The 17,540-nt window shown below is 46.2% G+C and overlaps 1 protein-coding gene and 2 non-coding genes across 3 annotated transcripts; 1 reads left to right on the top strand and 2 right to left on the bottom strand.

Annotated features, from left to right (window-relative positions):
- The first annotated feature begins 1,506 nt into the window (after nucleotides 1–1,506).
- On the top strand, nucleotides 1,507–1,670 carry LOC130479821 (U1 spliceosomal RNA). Its single transcript, XR_008933375.1, has one exon. It is a non-coding gene; the product is annotated as a U1 spliceosomal RNA (small nuclear RNA).
- A 1,023-nt stretch (nucleotides 1,671–2,693) lies between these two features.
- LOC130479820 (U1 spliceosomal RNA) lies at nucleotides 2,694–2,857 on the bottom strand. The gene has a single exon (XR_008933374.1). It is a non-coding gene; the product is annotated as a U1 spliceosomal RNA (small nuclear RNA).
- Nucleotides 2,858–7,524: 4,667 nt separating this feature from the next.
- Nucleotides 7,525–12,616, bottom strand: PROX2 (prospero homeobox 2). The gene is made up of 4 exons (XM_056851851.1): nucleotides 11,192–12,616; nucleotides 10,459–10,566; nucleotides 7,888–8,082; nucleotides 7,525–7,710 (listed from the first exon to the last, which is right to left on the bottom strand). The coding sequence occupies exons 1-4, from the start codon at nucleotides 12,614–12,616 to the stop codon at nucleotides 7,525–7,527; spliced, it is 1,914 nt and encodes a 637-aa protein (XP_056707829.1).
- Between the last annotated feature and the right edge of the window lie 4,924 nt (nucleotides 12,617–17,540).

Below are 17,540 nucleotides of genomic sequence, written 5' to 3'. Positions count from 1 at the left end.
GACGTTGCTGGGCCCAGTGATGGTGCTGCTAGGATCTAAATGAGAGCAAAGTTGGCACCTATGTTTGTTGAAGGCCTTGGTACCAGAGTCTATGCTACTGTTGAACAGTTTATCATTGCGGGTGAGAAGTGGTTTTTGGTTACCAGCCTGTATATAAGCAAGGCAGAGTTCTCACACTGATTTCTTGGGTTAAGCAAAGAATGGAACGTTCTGCGATTTCCTCTGCAAGAAATCTTTAGGGGACTTCACTGCTTGTGCCTACAGGCCAAAACACCTGTTTTGTTTTTTCTGGATACGCAGAATGTTACATGTAGTTTTCCAGTATCAGCTGCTGCTAGCATTAGACTTGCTTCCTTTTGAAATAGTTAGTGCGCATATTATGTATGGTCCCAAATTTCCAAATGACTTCTGCAGTTAAGTCCATCCTGGGCAAGTCGTCCGGTTTTGGACCCAACATCTGAAGCGCCCCGAGTACTTCTGAAAGGGGTTTTTGTTCGGCTGACCCGGAGTTCCAGCTGTTCTTGTTCTTTTTCGAATCGCACCACCGTCACGTCACGTATTATGTCCAAGGCCACGCAACTGAACCACAGGAAGTATGGCTCCGCTGCTATGTGGTGCCACCATAACACCCCCCCACACACACACCCCCACTCTCAGTAGTGGGTTGGCTTCAGCATGCCCTCGCTAGAAGGCGCCGACAGAGTTGCAGATCTTTGCCGGTGTCCTTCAACCCAGGGCCACGGAAGGGGATGCTCAGGGCTGCAAAGTCTACAAGGGGCCCTTCCGCCTCGTTCAAGCGGCCTCTGCATATTTTGCCACCACTGCCCAAAGACGGCCAGGACCCCACGGCCCACGGAGGCGTTCCCGTCGCCTCTGAGCTCGATCTCATCTGCGCCTTGTGGCGGGGAGTTCCACAGGCGGCGGCGCGGCTGCAGCGGAAAGAGCAGGCTGGGTCCGTGGGCCTCCCCGGCGGGCAGGGCGCTCCCTCGGTGGCGACGGCGCCGCCTGCCACGCCCCCTCCCGGCTCCAGGAGGAGAGAAGGGGCCGCGGCCCGGCCGGCCCGGCCCAGCACCGCCCGCCTCCTCTCCGGAGGAAACGCGCCACGCCCCTCCTCGGCCCCCGGGGCAACCGCCTGACCCCGCCCAAGGAGGCGGGCCTCACTGCCTAGCTCCGCCCACTCTTCGTCAGAGGCGGCTGCAGAGGCTCCTCCCCCCCGCCTCCCGCGCTCCGTCCCCAGCAGGCGGCGGCAGCAGCGCGGACGAGCGGAGGGGAAGGGCTGGCTGTATGCAGATCAGACAGGGCAGGGCATTGTGGGGGATCGCGACTGGGGGGAACACGCCGAGCTTGGGGTCGGATCGCCCCCCAAGTTCATCGCTCTTTGCCGCCGGCCGGTGCCCCGCTGTGCCGAGGCGCGGGCGGCGTGGAGGAGAGCGGCCGTCGGTGGGCCGCTGTGGCCCGCAGAGGGGTGGGAGGCGGTGGCTAGTGGCGCTCGGGGCGGCGGAGAGCATACTTACCTGGCAGGGGAGACACCTTGATCACGAAGGAGGTTTTCCCAGGGTGAGGCTCATCCATTGCACTGCGGGTGTGCTGACCCCTGCGATTTCCCCAAATGCGGGAAACTCGACTGCATAATTTGTGGTAGTGGGGGACTGCGTTCGCGCTATCCCCTGACGCTTTGGTACCAAAAATAGATGATTTCTTTTTTCTTCCCTTTCTCCTCTGTGAGTTCTCTCCTCGTGTTTCGGCACATTTTCCCCTTTTGACTTTTCTTTTTTTCTTACAGTTTTTTTGGTGATCCTACAATCACTATCCAATCACGTGTCTGTACCTTATTCCACTGTTGAACAACACTTACTGTAAAAAATTTTCCCTAATATCTAGCTACTACTTTTCTGCCTGCAATTTAAACCCATTTTCGCGAGTCCTACCCTCTGCTGCCAACACGAACAGCTCCCTGCTTCCCTCTAAGTGACAGCCTTCAAATAGCTTCCTAGGGAGGTGATAAGCTCCCCTTCACTGGCAGTTTTTAACCAGAGGCTGGCCAAACACTTGTCAGGGATGCTCTAGCTCAGAGCTTCTCAAAGTGTGGGTCGCGACCCCAAATGGGGTCACGTAATTGAATCTTGGGGTCGCAAAAAAGTAGCCAGCCCCAGCCCCCCTCGCTGAGCGCTCCCTGTAGACCAAGGGTGAAAATAATGGGAATCTGGATTGCCAATTGACTTGCATGGACTCCATTGAAATACGTTACAGCACAAAAAGTGTTGCAAAGAAATAGTGGAATGGAATTTCCAGTAAAGTCTCTACGCCCAGATACGCTACTCCTGGAACTAGCAGAACTAGCAGAAGTGTTCTGGGACTGGATTGACAGCATCCAGAGTGGAATGAGGACCCCTGGGACTTGCACAAGTGTTCTGGGACTGGAATGACAGCCAGGCGGGAATCCGGGCTGGGGCTGGCTACTTTTAAATTGCAGGCAGAAAAGTAGTAGCTAGATATTAGGGAAAAAATTTTACAGTAAGTGTTGTTCAACAGTGGAATAAGGTACGTGATTGGATAGTGATTGTAGGATCACCAAAAAAACTGTAAGAAAAAAAGAAAAGTCAAAAGGGGAAAATGTGCCGAAACACGAGGAGAGAACTCACAGAGGAGAAAGGGAAGAAAAAAGAAATCATCTATTTTTGGTACCAAAGCGTCAGGGGATAGCGCGAACGCAGTCCCCCACTACCACAAATTATGCAGTCGAGTTTCCCGCATTTGGGGAAATCGCAGGGGTCAGCACACCCGCAGTGCAATGGATGAGCCTCACCCTGGGAAAACCTCCTTCGTGATCAAGGTGTCTCCCCTGCCAGGTAAGTATGCTCTCCGCCGCCCCGAGCGCCACTAGCCACCGCCTCCCACCCCTCTGCGGGCCACAGCGGCCCACCGACGGCCGCTCTCCTCCACGCCGCCCGCGCCTCGGCACAGCGGGGCACCGGCCGGCGGCAAAGAGCGATGAACTTGGGGGGCGATCCGACCCCAAGCTCGGCGTGTTCCCCCCAGTCGCGATCCCCCACAATGCCCTGCCCTGTCTGATCTGCATACAGCCAGCCCTTCCCCTCCGCTCGTCCGCGCTGCTGCCGCCGCCTGCTGGGGACGGAGCGCGGGAGGCGGGGGGGAGGAGCCTCTGCAGCCGCCTCTGACGAAGAGTGGGCGGAGCTAGGCAGTGAGGCCCGCCTCCTTGGGCGGGGTCAGGCGGTTGCCCCGGGGGCCGAGGAGGGGCGTGGCGCGTTTCCTCCGGAGAGGAGGCGGGCGGTGCTGGGCCGGGCCGGCCGGGCCGCGGCCCCTTCTCTCCTCCTGGAGCCGGGAGGGGGCGTGGCAGGCGGCGCCGTCGCCACCGAGGGAGCGCCCTGCCCGCCGGGGAGGCCCACGGACCCAGCCTGCTCTTTCCGCTGCAGCCGCGCCGCCGCCTGTGGAACTCCCCGCCACAAGGCGCAGATGAGATCGAGCTCAGAGGCGACGGGAACGCCTCCGTGGGCCGTGGGGTCCTGGCCGTCTTTGGGCAGTGGTGGCAAAATATGCAGAGGCCGCTTGAACGAGGCGGAAGGGCCCCTTGTAGACTTTGCAGCCCTGAGCATCCCCTTCCGTGGCCCTGGGTTGAAGGACACCGGCAAAGATCTGCAACTCTGTCGGCGCCTTCTAGCGAGGGCATGCTGAAGCCAACCCACTACTGAGAGTGGGGGTGTGTGTGTGGGGGGGTGTTATGGTGGCACCACATAGCAGCGGAGCCATACTTCCTGTGGTTCAGTTGCGTGGCCTTGGACATAATACGTGACGTGACGGTGGTGCGATTCGAAAAAGAACAAGAACAGCTGGAACTCCGGGTCAGCCGAACAAAAACCCCTTTCAGAAGTACTCGGGGCGCTTCAGATGTTGGGTCCAAAACCGGACGACTTGCCCAGGATGGACTTAACTGCAGAAGTCATTTGGAAATTTAGGACCGTTTCCTCAGAGACGAGCATGGGGGGATCCGTTTGGCCTGTGCTGTTTCTGCGGGCCTTCTTGAACTTCACACTGTTTGGAAGGAAACAGGCTAGTGAGCTGCATGGACTTCTCAGCTGAACCTGGTTGGCTCTTATGTTTTTTGCAGTGTGATTTCCCCCCCCACACACACACACTTCCTAAAGAAAGGATGCATTCCAACAGGCCCTGCCAGTTGTCCCAGGCTCCCATTTGGCCTTCTTTCCCGCCCATTTTTATGATAGAAACCATTTTTAGCTAACCATAAATAACTATTTACATATTGAATAGCGAACGCATGCTCTGGTTTGTGAAGGAACAGCAAGTACTGGTGTTGGGTTCATGACATGTTTTATCTCAGATCAGCTACATTGTTGCCCAGTGTTATATAGTGGGTTAAATATCATTGTATATTGCATTAAGCCATCTTTCAGTTCAACATGAGGGTATTTTACTTTAAAATGTACTATTGATTCAACTAGCTTTTCCTTATAAGGGTGCATGCATGTAAAGGTCACTTTTTAGGTGATATAAGAAGGGCTGAAGTCTTAGATTACACATTCATCCTCCAGACTTGTTTCGATCTTGAAAGAGAACTTTGTGATATTTGTACATTGCTGCCTACCGAAACTAGACAAGGACAAGCATTGTGCAGGGGGTTGGACTAGATGACCCTGGAGGTACCCTCCAACTCTTTTTTCTATGATTTCTAAGCAACAACTAGTCAACGACTATTTTGTGGTGGTTCTACAAGATAGGTGGTGCAATCCCAACAACACATTCCTTGGAGTAAGCCCCATTGAATCGACCTGACTAGGCTTTTGAGTAGAGCTGCTTAGGATTGCTTTGCAAGAACACTATGTTAAGCCCCAGACAACTTATGCCAGCTTCACGTTGGTTTGGGCGCACTACAAACAATCAGAGTCTTAAAATGGGGCTTTAACTCTAGCAAGAACTTCGTATAATCCACACTAATAAGCTTAGCTTGTTGTCCTTTTGGTTTCTTTTCTCCAAAGTGGACCTTTCCTCTTTTACATTTTGTCCTAAATGGAATTCAAGAGCAAGCTGTCCTAGTACCTTTTCCATGGCAGTAATTCTGAAAAAGGCAAACCAGTACTGACTTAACTAAGAAGCTAGACAGGAAATCAGTGGCTTTACAAAATGTGTGAAAGACAAGGGCCAAGTATTTTAAGAGCAGCCATCGAGGGAAAAGAGGCAGACAAAGGAGAAAATAATGGCTGAAATGTCAATTGTTTAAAAAATATGCCTATGCAGGGACAAGAATAGAGTCATATTGGCCCAGTCAGTTCCCCAAAGAGAATAACATGCTATTGTGGGTGTAAGAGAAATGGCAGAAAGTTCTGTTCTTCCTTTGGCCCAGATAGGTATTGGTGGGCAAATTCCTAGGAAAATCCTTTTCCTTAAGAGGTTCTGTATACCCTTTATATCTAAAGGACTATCTCTGGGCTCAACGTGGGACTACAAGTTCCACCTGGCCATACCACACTGGCTAAACCTTTCCAACTACTTTAATGATAGGGAAACCATAAGTTGAAATAGAAAATTATTATTCATAACTAAGCATCGATACTGCTTTCAGTCTCCTATTTTTGTGCACTTATTTGTATTTCTCTCTAATCTGAATATATCCCAGATCACTTGTAGCTTTTTTCCCCTAATAAGCATGTGGTATATTCCATGATGTTGAACACAACTTCTATATAATTGAAAGATGCAGAATTGAGGCACGCTATCTAATTCTGGGGGTTCTGACACTGTAATGTCAGCAGCCGGATCCTAACTTTTTTTGTTATAAGGTTGAGGGGTAGAATTGGATGCTGTAAGGATAGATTTCCAGTGGGTTCCATGTTAAGAAGGACATTGAGAAACTCTCCATGACCTGGCGAACACACCTGTATGAGCATACAGAAAAGCCATGTTCAAGTAAAAGCAACGTATGATAAGGTTACTTGAAAGGCAGCACTCCCATCTATATTTACCCGGGAATAAACCTCATTGAATGCAAAGAAACTCACTTTTGACTTGTGTACATAAGACCAGGCTGCAGATTTTCTGTAGACAAAGCTGTGTTTTCTGCATCTATTTCACTTGTACCAAAGGGTTCGCTGGAGCTTTTATACACCACAGAATTTGGGTTGTGTGCCTTTGACAAAATGGGGAAATTCAGATGATCCAAGCAGCAGAATTAGGAGGATAGTTGGGCTTGCAGGAAATTTAATTCTTCATGAGTGGAACAATGCAAGATGCAGGTCTTGACACTGAATAATCACAGGGATAAAAGAGGTGGCTGGGTACTATCCAGCAAAAGTTGTGTATGTGATCAGTGGGACAGGCAATCCAATGCATAGTTGCTCTGAAGGAAAGGCCACTAAATGAAATTACACTGAGGGCCAAATTGCCCATGACCTGTAACACGAGTTGGGGTGGTGTTCCTCCAACCTGTCCTTTTTGCAAACAGATGTGATGCCTGGAAACTAACATTTTCCCAAGCCGAAACTACTCCACATGTACTGAATGACTCATATTACAGGTGCAATGTAGTTTGGCCCTGATATTCAAGCATTACAGATGAAAGCTGGACAGTGAAGAAAGCTGATAGGAAGAAAATAGATTCCTTTGCAATGTGGTGTTGGAGTAAAGTGTTATGGATTCCGTGGACTGCCAAAAAAACAAATCAGTGGGTTATAGATCAAATCGAGCCTGAACTGACCCTAGAAGCTAAAATGACTAAACTGAAGCTATCGTATTTTGGTCACTTCATGAGACGACAAGAGTCACTGGAAAAGACAGTTATGCTGGGAAAAGTTGAGGGCAGCAGGAAAAGAGGAAGACCCAACAAGAGATGGATTGACTCAATAAAGGAAGCCACAGCCTTCAATTTGCAAGATCTGAGCAAGGTTGTCAAAGATAGGACATTTTGAAGGACTTTCATTCATAGGGTCGCCATGAGTCGGAAGCGACTTGACGGCACTTAACACACACACACAGAGATTGTACATAGAACACATGAATAGCATTTCAGGGGGGCATTTTGGGGTGAAGTGGGAGGGTGAAGGTGAGAAAATCATGCTCCACTGATGAAACTACTTCTGTCAGCAGAAACGTTCTCTGGGGTCCAAGCATGGGCTTCAGTGATATTTAGGTATTTCGGTTTTGTGGGCTTGTGCAACACGGTTTAGCCACACAACAGCTGAATCCAGCAATTCCAAGGAAATCCAGCAATTCTAAGGGTAATGTTAAATGATAGTGTCAATTGGCAGAGTAGCCATTTAGGGATACAGGAGGTTTTGCCCCTGAGATGGGGCCTATCACTTAACTCTATAAAGCACTAGGTCTATTGATGTGCTATGATCTTCCTCCTAGATTAATTCAGGTCTCATTAACACTGCTTTGAGGTCAGGAAACAAAGCATATGGTTGGGGCTGGGCCTTGACTCTCACAAGCTCTCTTCCTCAAGGGACAGCATTTATTTCATGGCCAAAGGCCAATTGCCAAGACAATGGTGTGTTAACCCTGGATTGTCTCCTGGAGGCAGCTAGAGGATTTGAATGTATCTGGGATCTTGCTGTCTAGTTTGGAAATTATTTTGTAAATTGGTTTCTTCCAGGAAGGGTCTAAGTCCTTGCCTCCTTTGATAGCACCAAAGAATTCCCGAAGGGTCAAGTTAGCAACATCCAGAAAGCCATCAGGAACCTGCAGAGAAAGAAAATTGTGTTAGAGTCTGTTAACTTTTTAAAAAGGGAAAATAGAGGAGGATGAGGAAATTGAGCCGCTGAAGCCCCAAGAGTTTAGGAATCCCTGGAGGGAGAGATTTGGGTTGGGGCAAATGTCGTCATGGCTACCCTTTGCTTTTAAGGAGTACACACTCACCTCAAAATCATTCCCTTTGTTGTAGTGTGTATTGAGAGTGCGGAAGAGCTCAGAGTCCCTTGAAATGATGAGGTTCTCATGATCTGTGACTCCATCTAAGAGGGCTTGCCTGGCAAACTTTTCCATCTGGATGTAGTAAAACTCACGGAAATTGCTGAACCATTTGATGAGCTGGGAGGTGATACAGCGGGTGAACTGTGAAAAGACAGGCACTATGGAGTCAGGACTAGACTAACTCTGGCTTTTTATTTGGAAGAGCTCTACCCTACATCTCCACCTGTGGTCTTCATGATGACCTGCATGTAAAAATGCTGTACAAAATACACAAAATAAAACAGACTAAATTAAACTATTGATTTTGTTTATTTACAAAACATCCTTTCTTTCTGTCAGGTCTGGGCCACCAAAGCAGCTAACAGTTAAAAACAAAGCAGTAAAAAGTACAGCATGAAACCAGTTAAAACCCAACCAAAACTGAAATTGATATATAAAACACAAAGACAGCAATGAAAACATAAGGCAAAAAAGAGATCCTTGAGGGAACACCAGATGGAACAAAAGCAAGAATCTTGGGGAAAACCCAGTTCCATAAGTATGCCAGAAAAGCTGACAGCAGTGGACAGTTTTTACTTGCTGCCTCAAGGATAGTAACAGGGAGCACCAAGCAAATGTTTTGGGGAAACGTGTTCTATAATCGAGCTGTTCCCTAAACTGGCCACAAAAATGGGACATTAATTGACTCATTAGCTGGGCACTGTAGCTAACATTTGACTCGGGTGGGTTGTGCAGGCGTGTCTTCTACGTGCAGAGATCTAAAGGAAAACATGCTAACAAGACTCCACCAACCTTTGGCAAGAATTATTTATTTACTTATTTACTTATTTTAAGCCCACCCTGGCATCCTCACTAATGAATGGAAAGGCTTGAGAACAATTTCAGTAACTGATAAGTTAAACAGTTACTGTTTTGCATGAACATACAATATCCTACCTTTGGTGGCAGTGCTGAGTTAATTTTTGAACAATGACCACCACTGAAATCTTTTTGCCCACATGCAAAGCTCTTGTTCAAGTTGTTTATACAAGATGATCAGGATTGTCGCTCTGTATCTGAGCTGAGTGGAATCACACAAGCGTTTTATCTCAGAGTGGCTGCTTGAAAACGAACCTTGAGGTTGCTCTGACTGAATGAAAAGTCGATCACCTGATGCTTTGGATCATGTGGTAAGCTGATAGCTACTCTAAGACCCAACATTTGAGAAATCTTGCCAAGTGTTAGGAAAGAGGCTTGGCAATGTCTCCCAGGTAGTTGGCAGGGCCATAGCGGGGGGGGGGGGCAGGCAAGGAGGGCAGCTGCTGCCCCATGGCATGCCGAGAAGGCGGAAGAACTGCCTCCTACAGGAGGAGCAGGCCAGGTAGGAGAGGCAGTTCTTCCGCCCTCTCCCCCCCACCTGCTGTTACAGCCCTAGTAGTTGGAGCTACAGCCAAACAGCTCTCAGCCATTGCATGGTAACTAACATAGCCATCATGTGATAAACACTTGGGTGGTTTCACTCTACTACGTAGGCAGTGTGGTGGATGGCCCTTGGGTGTCAACAGAATTCTTCTCGCTAGCCAACAGTAAACCAAGTTACATCCTTCTAAGACCATTAACTTCAGTAGAGCATACCTCGGCTTTCGACAGCATTGCAAGTTATCCAGAGGAGAAAGAAAGGTCTGTTCTGAGACAACAGAAAGTCTTGAATTTCTGAAAGAGCCACCTGTAAATGCAAATGCACAGAACAGCTGCATCTTTCTGCCCCTCCACTGGGGTTTGGTAGGCCATGGCAAAAAAACAGCGTATCCTGCCTTAGCTCTAGCTGCCTAAGCTGCTCTAGCTAAGGGCCAATTTTCTTAAGTAGTAGTTCATTAAAAAAAAATCTAAGCTGACAACATGGATTCAAGAGTGGTTATTTCCCACCAGCAGGAACACAAAACCCAGTTCAGCAATCCACTGGTCATCTGATTTTAGAACAGTTTGTGCTAATGTGTTGAACTGTTTATGCTTCTGAAAGAGCTCTCCTATAATAGCTTAGCATTATGTGGGATCTACCATCTGCCTAGATGTTAACAAAATTCAGCATTCTGTGTGCTCAACACTTGTAAGGGCATCTAGATTTTAACTGCTGATCGCCTGTCTCTCTATACCTAAACTTTCCTTATTATTCTCTTCCTTATAATGGATTAGTAACCTCTTGACCTATACTGTATGGAAAGATACATGGTGCCAAACCGTCTACATTTGCATTTATTATTTGCTCCATCAAAAGCCAGTACACAATTCAATAAAGACAACCTGGAGATCTTCCAGAATTACAGCTGGTCTCCAGACTACCAAGATCAATTTCCCAGGCCTAGACTGAGAAAGTGGCTGCTTTGGAGCATGGACTCTCTGGCACTATATGCTGCTGTGATCCCTCCCCTCCCCAAATCCTGCCTTTCCCAGGCTCAACCCCAAAAGCACCAGGATTTTTCAGCCCAGAGTTGGCAGCCCTAAACTGAACCCGGAGTAAAAGAAGATGAATAATTTTACCTGAACATCAAGGAAGTAGGCTTTCAGCAGAGAAGATGAGGGGTAGCGAGTGAAGAAGAACATCAGCTTAGCCTTTCTCAGGTGGCCAGGGGTCAAAGCTTCCTGAATGTAACTTAGAGTCAAGGAAAAAGTTTGTTTGTTGTTCCAATTTCTACTCGGTCACTGGGTTTCCTTGATTGTACTGCAATATCATGATCTAATGCAAAGGATCTACCAGTAGGAGACCTGCACTGATGGTGTGCCCCAGACATTAATCTAATGCATTAAAAATAATGTTGTTGGATTCAGGGCAAATGGCAAAAAGGACAATTTTAGTGGGGTTATAGCCAAAATTTATGGGGTACCAATTCCTGTTGGATTTGTTGGCAGGTTCATCTTCTGTTTATCATAGAATCAGAATCGTAGAGTTGGAATGGACCACCAGAGTCATCTAGTCCAACCCCCTGCACAATGCAGGAAGTTCACAACTACCTCCAACCTACACCACCAGTGACCCCTACTCCATGCCCAGAAATGGCCAAGATGCCTCCCTCTCATGAACTGCCTAAGGTTATAAAATCAGCATTGCAGACAGATAGATGCAAGAGTGATCCTAACTGTGTGTCTACTAATGGCAGTATATAGTACTCAGCATATAGGACTCTGGCATATTTCTTTAATCACATAGCACTGAAAAATCAGTCAGTCTTACAAACTGTAGATATAGATGATCTAGAAGGGACCTAAAGGATATATGAGCTGAGGGGAAAGGAATCTCGTCCACTGCAGCACACATTTCAGAAAACTCCGCTTTTGAAGCTGCAAGAGAGGCCAAACGTTCCATTTCAGTAGATTTTAAGGACACTGGATATCGTTGGTGTCGCATGACAGAGGACTTGAGTTTGATTGGTTGCCAGGGCACATCTAAGGATTCTGGAGAAGAGACTGTTCTTGGAGAAGGGTCACCCCAGTGACCATTTTGACGACATAGTAGCATTTGGTTAAGAATACCATTTCTTTGAACTTCAGAGGTCATGATCAAGGGACAATTCACTTGTGTTTTTCTCTCCATTTTTGAGCTGATGGGATAAGCTGGAAATCCTGGAGGCTTTTCTGTGGTTCGTGATGTGGAACCTTTATGGGATGAAAATTTAGGAAGCCATTTTCTGGAGATCTTTTCTCCAGCACCACTAAATTCTCTCCCTGTAGATGACACTGTCTCCTGGGAGGCATTGCACAACTGGGATGGAATGCCAGGTGAATTAGGCAAGACGTTTTTAAAAACAGAGTCCACAGCCTGTGTCACTACCTGGATTAATTCATGTTTTAATATCTCTGAAAGTGTACTGTCTTCTGAAGTCGGAATACTGGAACCCATCATTCCAGCTTCTTTTTCTGACAGTTTGGAGCCTTCCACCTTTGGGATGATTCTCCATAAATGACTTAGGTGCTGGTCACCTACAATGGCTTGACTGCCATCATCCAAACATTGACCTAACTTCTCCTTCAGCAAGTACATAGTTTTCTCCACGCTTCCTTGGCTTTGACTGGAATCACTAAGATTGGATGGTTGAAGAAACTTCTTTCCAAGTTGCTTCATCTGATGTTGCAAAACAAGGAGCTGTTTTTTCAGTTGTAGACATTCATCTGCTTGGATGTTGCTTTTACCAGATCTTACCAGAGGAGCTTCATGTGGACTTTGTTGATGAGGAAGTTTCTGCTTTCTCTTATTCTCTCTGTAGTTCTTTTCCTTCTCTGTGTGGTGTTCATCTGATTCCTCAAAGATACTGGGCACAATAGAGTTTGGCATGATGCTCATGCCCCGGATAATATTCTCTACCCTGGCCCTTTTTGCTTGCAAATGTTCGTTACCAAACTGGCTAGAGTTACTCATCCCATAGAGGGGCAATTGGCTAAGGGTAGAAGCTTCCTTAGAAAATGTACTGTTCCCGCCACTTTGGAACAGCAGTTCATTTTTCTGTGAGGACGGGAGGAAAAAGGTTGGATCCAGTTCACTGCTAGCTTCTGGCTGACTAAGCAGATGTGATATCACAGAAGCATAGTATGATACAGGAGGAAAGAAATTGTCTCTTTCAATACAAGGTTCTCCTTTCTGTCCATCCACATGTCCTGAAATAGGACTGTAATTGTATGGGTCAGAGACATTGTTCCTGTACATGTCTTATTCTTCTTTGGAAATTCCAGAACCCAATAAAATAGTAAACACTATTTGGGTTATAAGATTACAATATGATTACAATTCAGGATTGTGGAACTAAAAGTGCTCTGGGTATTTTTATACATCCAATGACCAGAATCTGGAGCAATAATAAGAAAAAAAATATTATCCAGCATTGTACAGAAAAACATCAAACTTCTACATGGAAAGGGCAACTATTCCTATTCCTTCCAGTCTACCTAATGAAAATAGGAACTTTAGTACTCAAGAATAGCAGAACCGTTGGGTTAAAAAGGTCACTGCTAACCCTATCACAAGGTAGTATGTAACATATTTTCTTTCAAAAGCATCTCCAGAGAAGGAAGTTCATCTGAAGCAGATCCATCAGCTAACACCTTTAGTTTGAACTTCTCTTAGAATTTTATTTACTTCATTTATACTCCAATTTTCTCCCCAGTTCGGACCAATAGTAGCTCACAACATTCTCCCTTCCTTCATTAAATCCTCACAACAACACTGTGAGGCTAGGCTGAGTGTGTATGAATGAAGAGGAAAGTCCCAATGTTTAACCAAAATCTACTTTCCTGATGAACAACAACATGCCCTGTTATCAGTAGATAGGGAGAAAAGTAATTCCTTATCTTCTTCCTGACATTCATTTTTAGTGTCACATTCTTTATTCTAGAGATGGACCTTACCATGAAGGGAGATGAGATGGCAGATCTGAGGTGCCATTCGGAGAGGCTGAGTGGGAGGCAGTGAGATCTGACTCATCAGGAAGTTCTGCTGTGGAAGCCCTATTGTCATTAATGAGAGTGGCAGAGGAGTACTGAAGTAACCTTTGTAACTGCCACTTGTGTCAACAGGGCTTGCATAATGGATCTTGCCCTTGTTAATTAGATGTATAGGGAAAAAACAGCACACGGGCTCACTATGTAGAAATACTCTATGTTGTAATAAATGTTCAAAGAACAATTTCCTTTGTGTTCTTTTTACATGTATTTACATTAATTGCGTGCAAAGTGCATTGCTTATGCAAAAAACTCTTATATAACTCAAACGAATATAACTCACAGCAAAAGAGACCAGAATCTATAGAGCTCCCGAAGGATGTTGAAATTGACACTATGGTGAGATGCTTGTAGCAAAGCAATAACATCACTGTGTGATCAATCAGCATCCTGTGTCTCACCGATAACAGCGATAGCCCAAAGAACGGCTGTTGGAACTTGTCAGTCCATTTTACCCATAATTGTTCCTGCTTTAGCGACCCACACAATGCCTGTGTTTTTTCTAAGGTTTTGTTTACAGGACCATTTACCATCCACGTTGCTATCCTCGTAGTTCTGTCAACATACAGTCTTCCAAAAGAAGAAATTCGACCTCATTTAATTTCACTCTAGGGCATGCTGTGTCTGCTGCTCTAATGGGTCAGATTAAGGTTGGTGATGGAACAGAACAGTAATATTTTTTTTGGGGGGGGGGACAGTTAGACAAGGGAGTTTTGACTCTAGAAAGCTTACCCCCCTGAAACTCCTGTTGGTCTTTAAGGTGCTAATGGACTTGACTCTAACTGTTCTACTGCAGACCGACACAGCTACTCTCTGAAACTTTTGGGGGAGGGGCATTCGACCCCCAAAGCTGAGCTGTTTAATTGTTCCACTGTTTTATACAAAAAGCAGTTTGAAAAGGAGCTAAAAGGAAGAACAATAGTTCTGAGCCTAGAAAGAGGCAAGTGTGGGCATGAAGGAGGAATATGCAGGAGAGAGGAAGGAAAGAGTAGCCACAAAAGAAAGACAAGGACCCAGATTGGGTACCAGCTTGCCAACTTACTGACCACTTACTGACCCTTCAGTTTCTGAAATTTCAGGAGGCATAGTGTAAATGCTTCCAAGTATTTCTCTACAACCATAAAAGCTAGAAATCTTCAGGATTTTGTAAATGACCATTAAGCATATTCTCTGCTGTTAATTTGTTCTTGCAAATGTTGGATCCATGAATGCTTCTGTCTGCATTTCATAGGTCAACATTGAATTGCATTATAGGGGACTGATGTTGAACATAGTATGCACTATGCAGGCACCAAATTTGTATCAATATGGGGCATACTTACAATGCTTGTAAAGCACTTGATATTTCATCATATTGTTTTCAATGTTCTGTCTGTATCCTTGCGGAAACCCAGAGTCCCTTGCACAAATAATATAAAGGGATAAATGAAGTGAAGTTTGTTTGAATGCACTGTTCAGGTAGGTATCTTGACAAGACACCAGATGCTGCCATCAAACAGCTAGACTTTTCCTCAATCTTTAGAGCATCCAGCAGTAAAACATTCCCCCAAGATACTCCCTCCACAACAACCTCTCTCAAAAAGTTATCCCAAAAAAGGATCTTCAACCATTTCTGAGTCACTCCTGAACATTCTGCAAAGAGCACATACCTGAATAGCTGACTACCTTATCAAATTTTCCAAAGCAATCAGCAGCTTGTCAGACTGACCCGCCCATCATCCTCCCCAGACATCCCAAACTACCAGATTCTGCCCAAATGGCTACAATATTTCCAAATTGTTCTGAGACATTTATTAACAAGAGATTGCCTAAAAGCATGATATTAACAGAGAGATTTACAAACTGGACACTTCTATAGCTTAGCTAAAGCATACAAAGTTAAGCATCAAGGGGGAAATCCACAAAATCTTCCTTTGGAGAGACTGCCCAGTACTGACCTCAGGAAGCTATGGCAATAGAAGCCCGAACCTTCATCCCTTGCGTTCCAGGCAACAGGGCACTCCCCTTAGCTCACAGGTCTGTGGGATGCTGTCCTGTGGCTCCAGAGAGCGGCTGAATGAAAAAAAGGACTCTGAAGAATTGGTGCTGTCATTAAAGGATCCCTCTCATCATAGAACTCCAGTCACAGATAGGGATGTGAGAAAGGCTAGTAGCAGCCAATCAGCTTCCCGAATCTTCTGAATATGCAGAAGAGGGGTGCAAAGGTCAGGTTCAGTGCATGGAATCTCTGTGTATGCAGAACGGCTTCTCTGTGCAAGAGACAGACTTGAGACAGTAGTTTCTCATAGAACTGAAAGTGGTTTGAGAAAGGCATACTTGTCTTTTCAAAAGGGATCCAGAAGAAATCTGAGACAATGAAGGCCAGTTGATCTGATGACCATACCATGTAAACTAGTGGAAATTATTATTAAAGATTGAATTATTAAACCTTTAGAGATATGTAACTGAAGAAGAATCAGCACCCTTCTGCAAAGGGAAGTTCTTCCTCACTAACCATTTGCCAATCTTTTAGATTAGGAAAATGGTGCAGGAGAGTGGTTTAAGCCCAATCTGAGTTGGGTCCCATGCATCTGAGAATTACATTTTGACAAAGAAATATTAAAGCGCGTCTGCTTTGAAAGGACCCAGCATAGACCCAGAAACAGTGTAAAGTAGTTTGAATCATAGAGCTGGAAGGGGCCACCCAGGCCATCTAGTCCAACCCCTTGCTTAATGCAGGATCAGCTTAGAGCATCCAGCCTCTGCTTAAAGACTGCCAGTGAGGGGGAGCTCACCACCTCCCTAGGTAGCTGATTCTACTGTTGAACAACTCTTACTGTAAAAAAATGTTTCCTAATATCCAGCCGTACTTTAAACCCATTATTGCGAGTCCTATCCTCTGCTGCCAACAGGAACAGCTCCCTGCCCTCCTCTAAGTGACAGCCCTTCAAATACTTAAAGACAGCAATCATGTCCTCCCTCAACCTCCTCTTCTCCAGACTAAGCATTCCCAACTCCCTCAGCCTTTCCTTGTAGAGTTTGATCTTCAGGCCGCTGATCATCCTTGTTGCTCTCTGCACCCACTCCATTCTGTCCACTTCCTTTTTGAAGTGAGGCCTCCAGAACTGCACACAATACTCCAGATGTGGCCTGACCAATGCAGTATACAGTGGAACGATAACATCTTGCGATTTGGATGTTACGCCTCTGTTGATACACCCCAAGATCGCATTAGCTTTTTTTTGTCGCTGAGCGCTGTTTGGCACTCAGATACCCCAAGGGCAGTTATTGCAGTCCCTGACAGTATCTTGAGACATACCCTCAGAGCAGTCATGGGGGGGGGCTGTGGCTACAAACCAGGGGCTTGGGTCACCTGGAAACCAGGAAACGTGCAGTTGGGTGAATTGCAGCAGCTTACTTGTCCTAATCAAGCATCTTCTGTGAGGAGGAGGCCCCAAAGAAACCTTTGGGGGCTTATGGTAACCCTCGACAGCCCTTCATACTGAGGGATCTAGTAATCTACAGAGGGAAACAGATTGCTGGACTAGATTAATCTTGGATCTGATCCAGCAGGGCTCTTCTAATATTGTTTTATACTAGCTTTGCAAAAAGGGTGAGAAAAATTCAGGAAGCCTAGCTTTTTTGCTTGATGTTTACTTTATGCCATGATAGTTAAATGGAACTTCAATATTATGATTACTAGATGCTGGGAACAAGCAACTGGGATTTGTCCATAGTTGTTTACCAACCACATGCAAATAACAATTTTGCTGCTCACCCTGGCCTCAGCAACCTAAAAATAGGACAGGGAATAAACCAGGATACCGCTTTCCATATTTTAATTTCCAACTCTTCTTTATTTCTGTCCCTCCCTTTGCAACCGTGTCTATGTGACAGAATGGTCTAATGAAGATCAGAAAGCTGTAACTCAGGTTCTTTGGAGTCCGGACAATACCATATCTCCCGCTGGATGCGCGGCTTAAACTGTCTCCATGCTCTTCCTTCAAAATTGCAAGCAGCAGCTCTCTCACCCAGCCACGAACGAGGCTAAGGTAGATGCAGCTAGGATACTGGGCCAGTCCTGAACACGACAGGGAATGGCCATCGTTACCCAAGGCATCTGGCCGGCCGCTGCTACAGAAACAGGATCATGA

Source organism: Euleptes europaea, chromosome 6 (assembly GCF_029931775.1).
Source record: "Euleptes europaea isolate rEulEur1 chromosome 6, rEulEur1.hap1, whole genome shotgun sequence".
Classification (NCBI taxonomy): domain Eukaryota; kingdom Metazoa; phylum Chordata; class Lepidosauria; order Squamata; family Sphaerodactylidae; genus Euleptes; species Euleptes europaea.
Note: the sequence above shows the minus strand (reverse complement) of the source record. Positions and strands in the feature narration are given on the sequence as shown.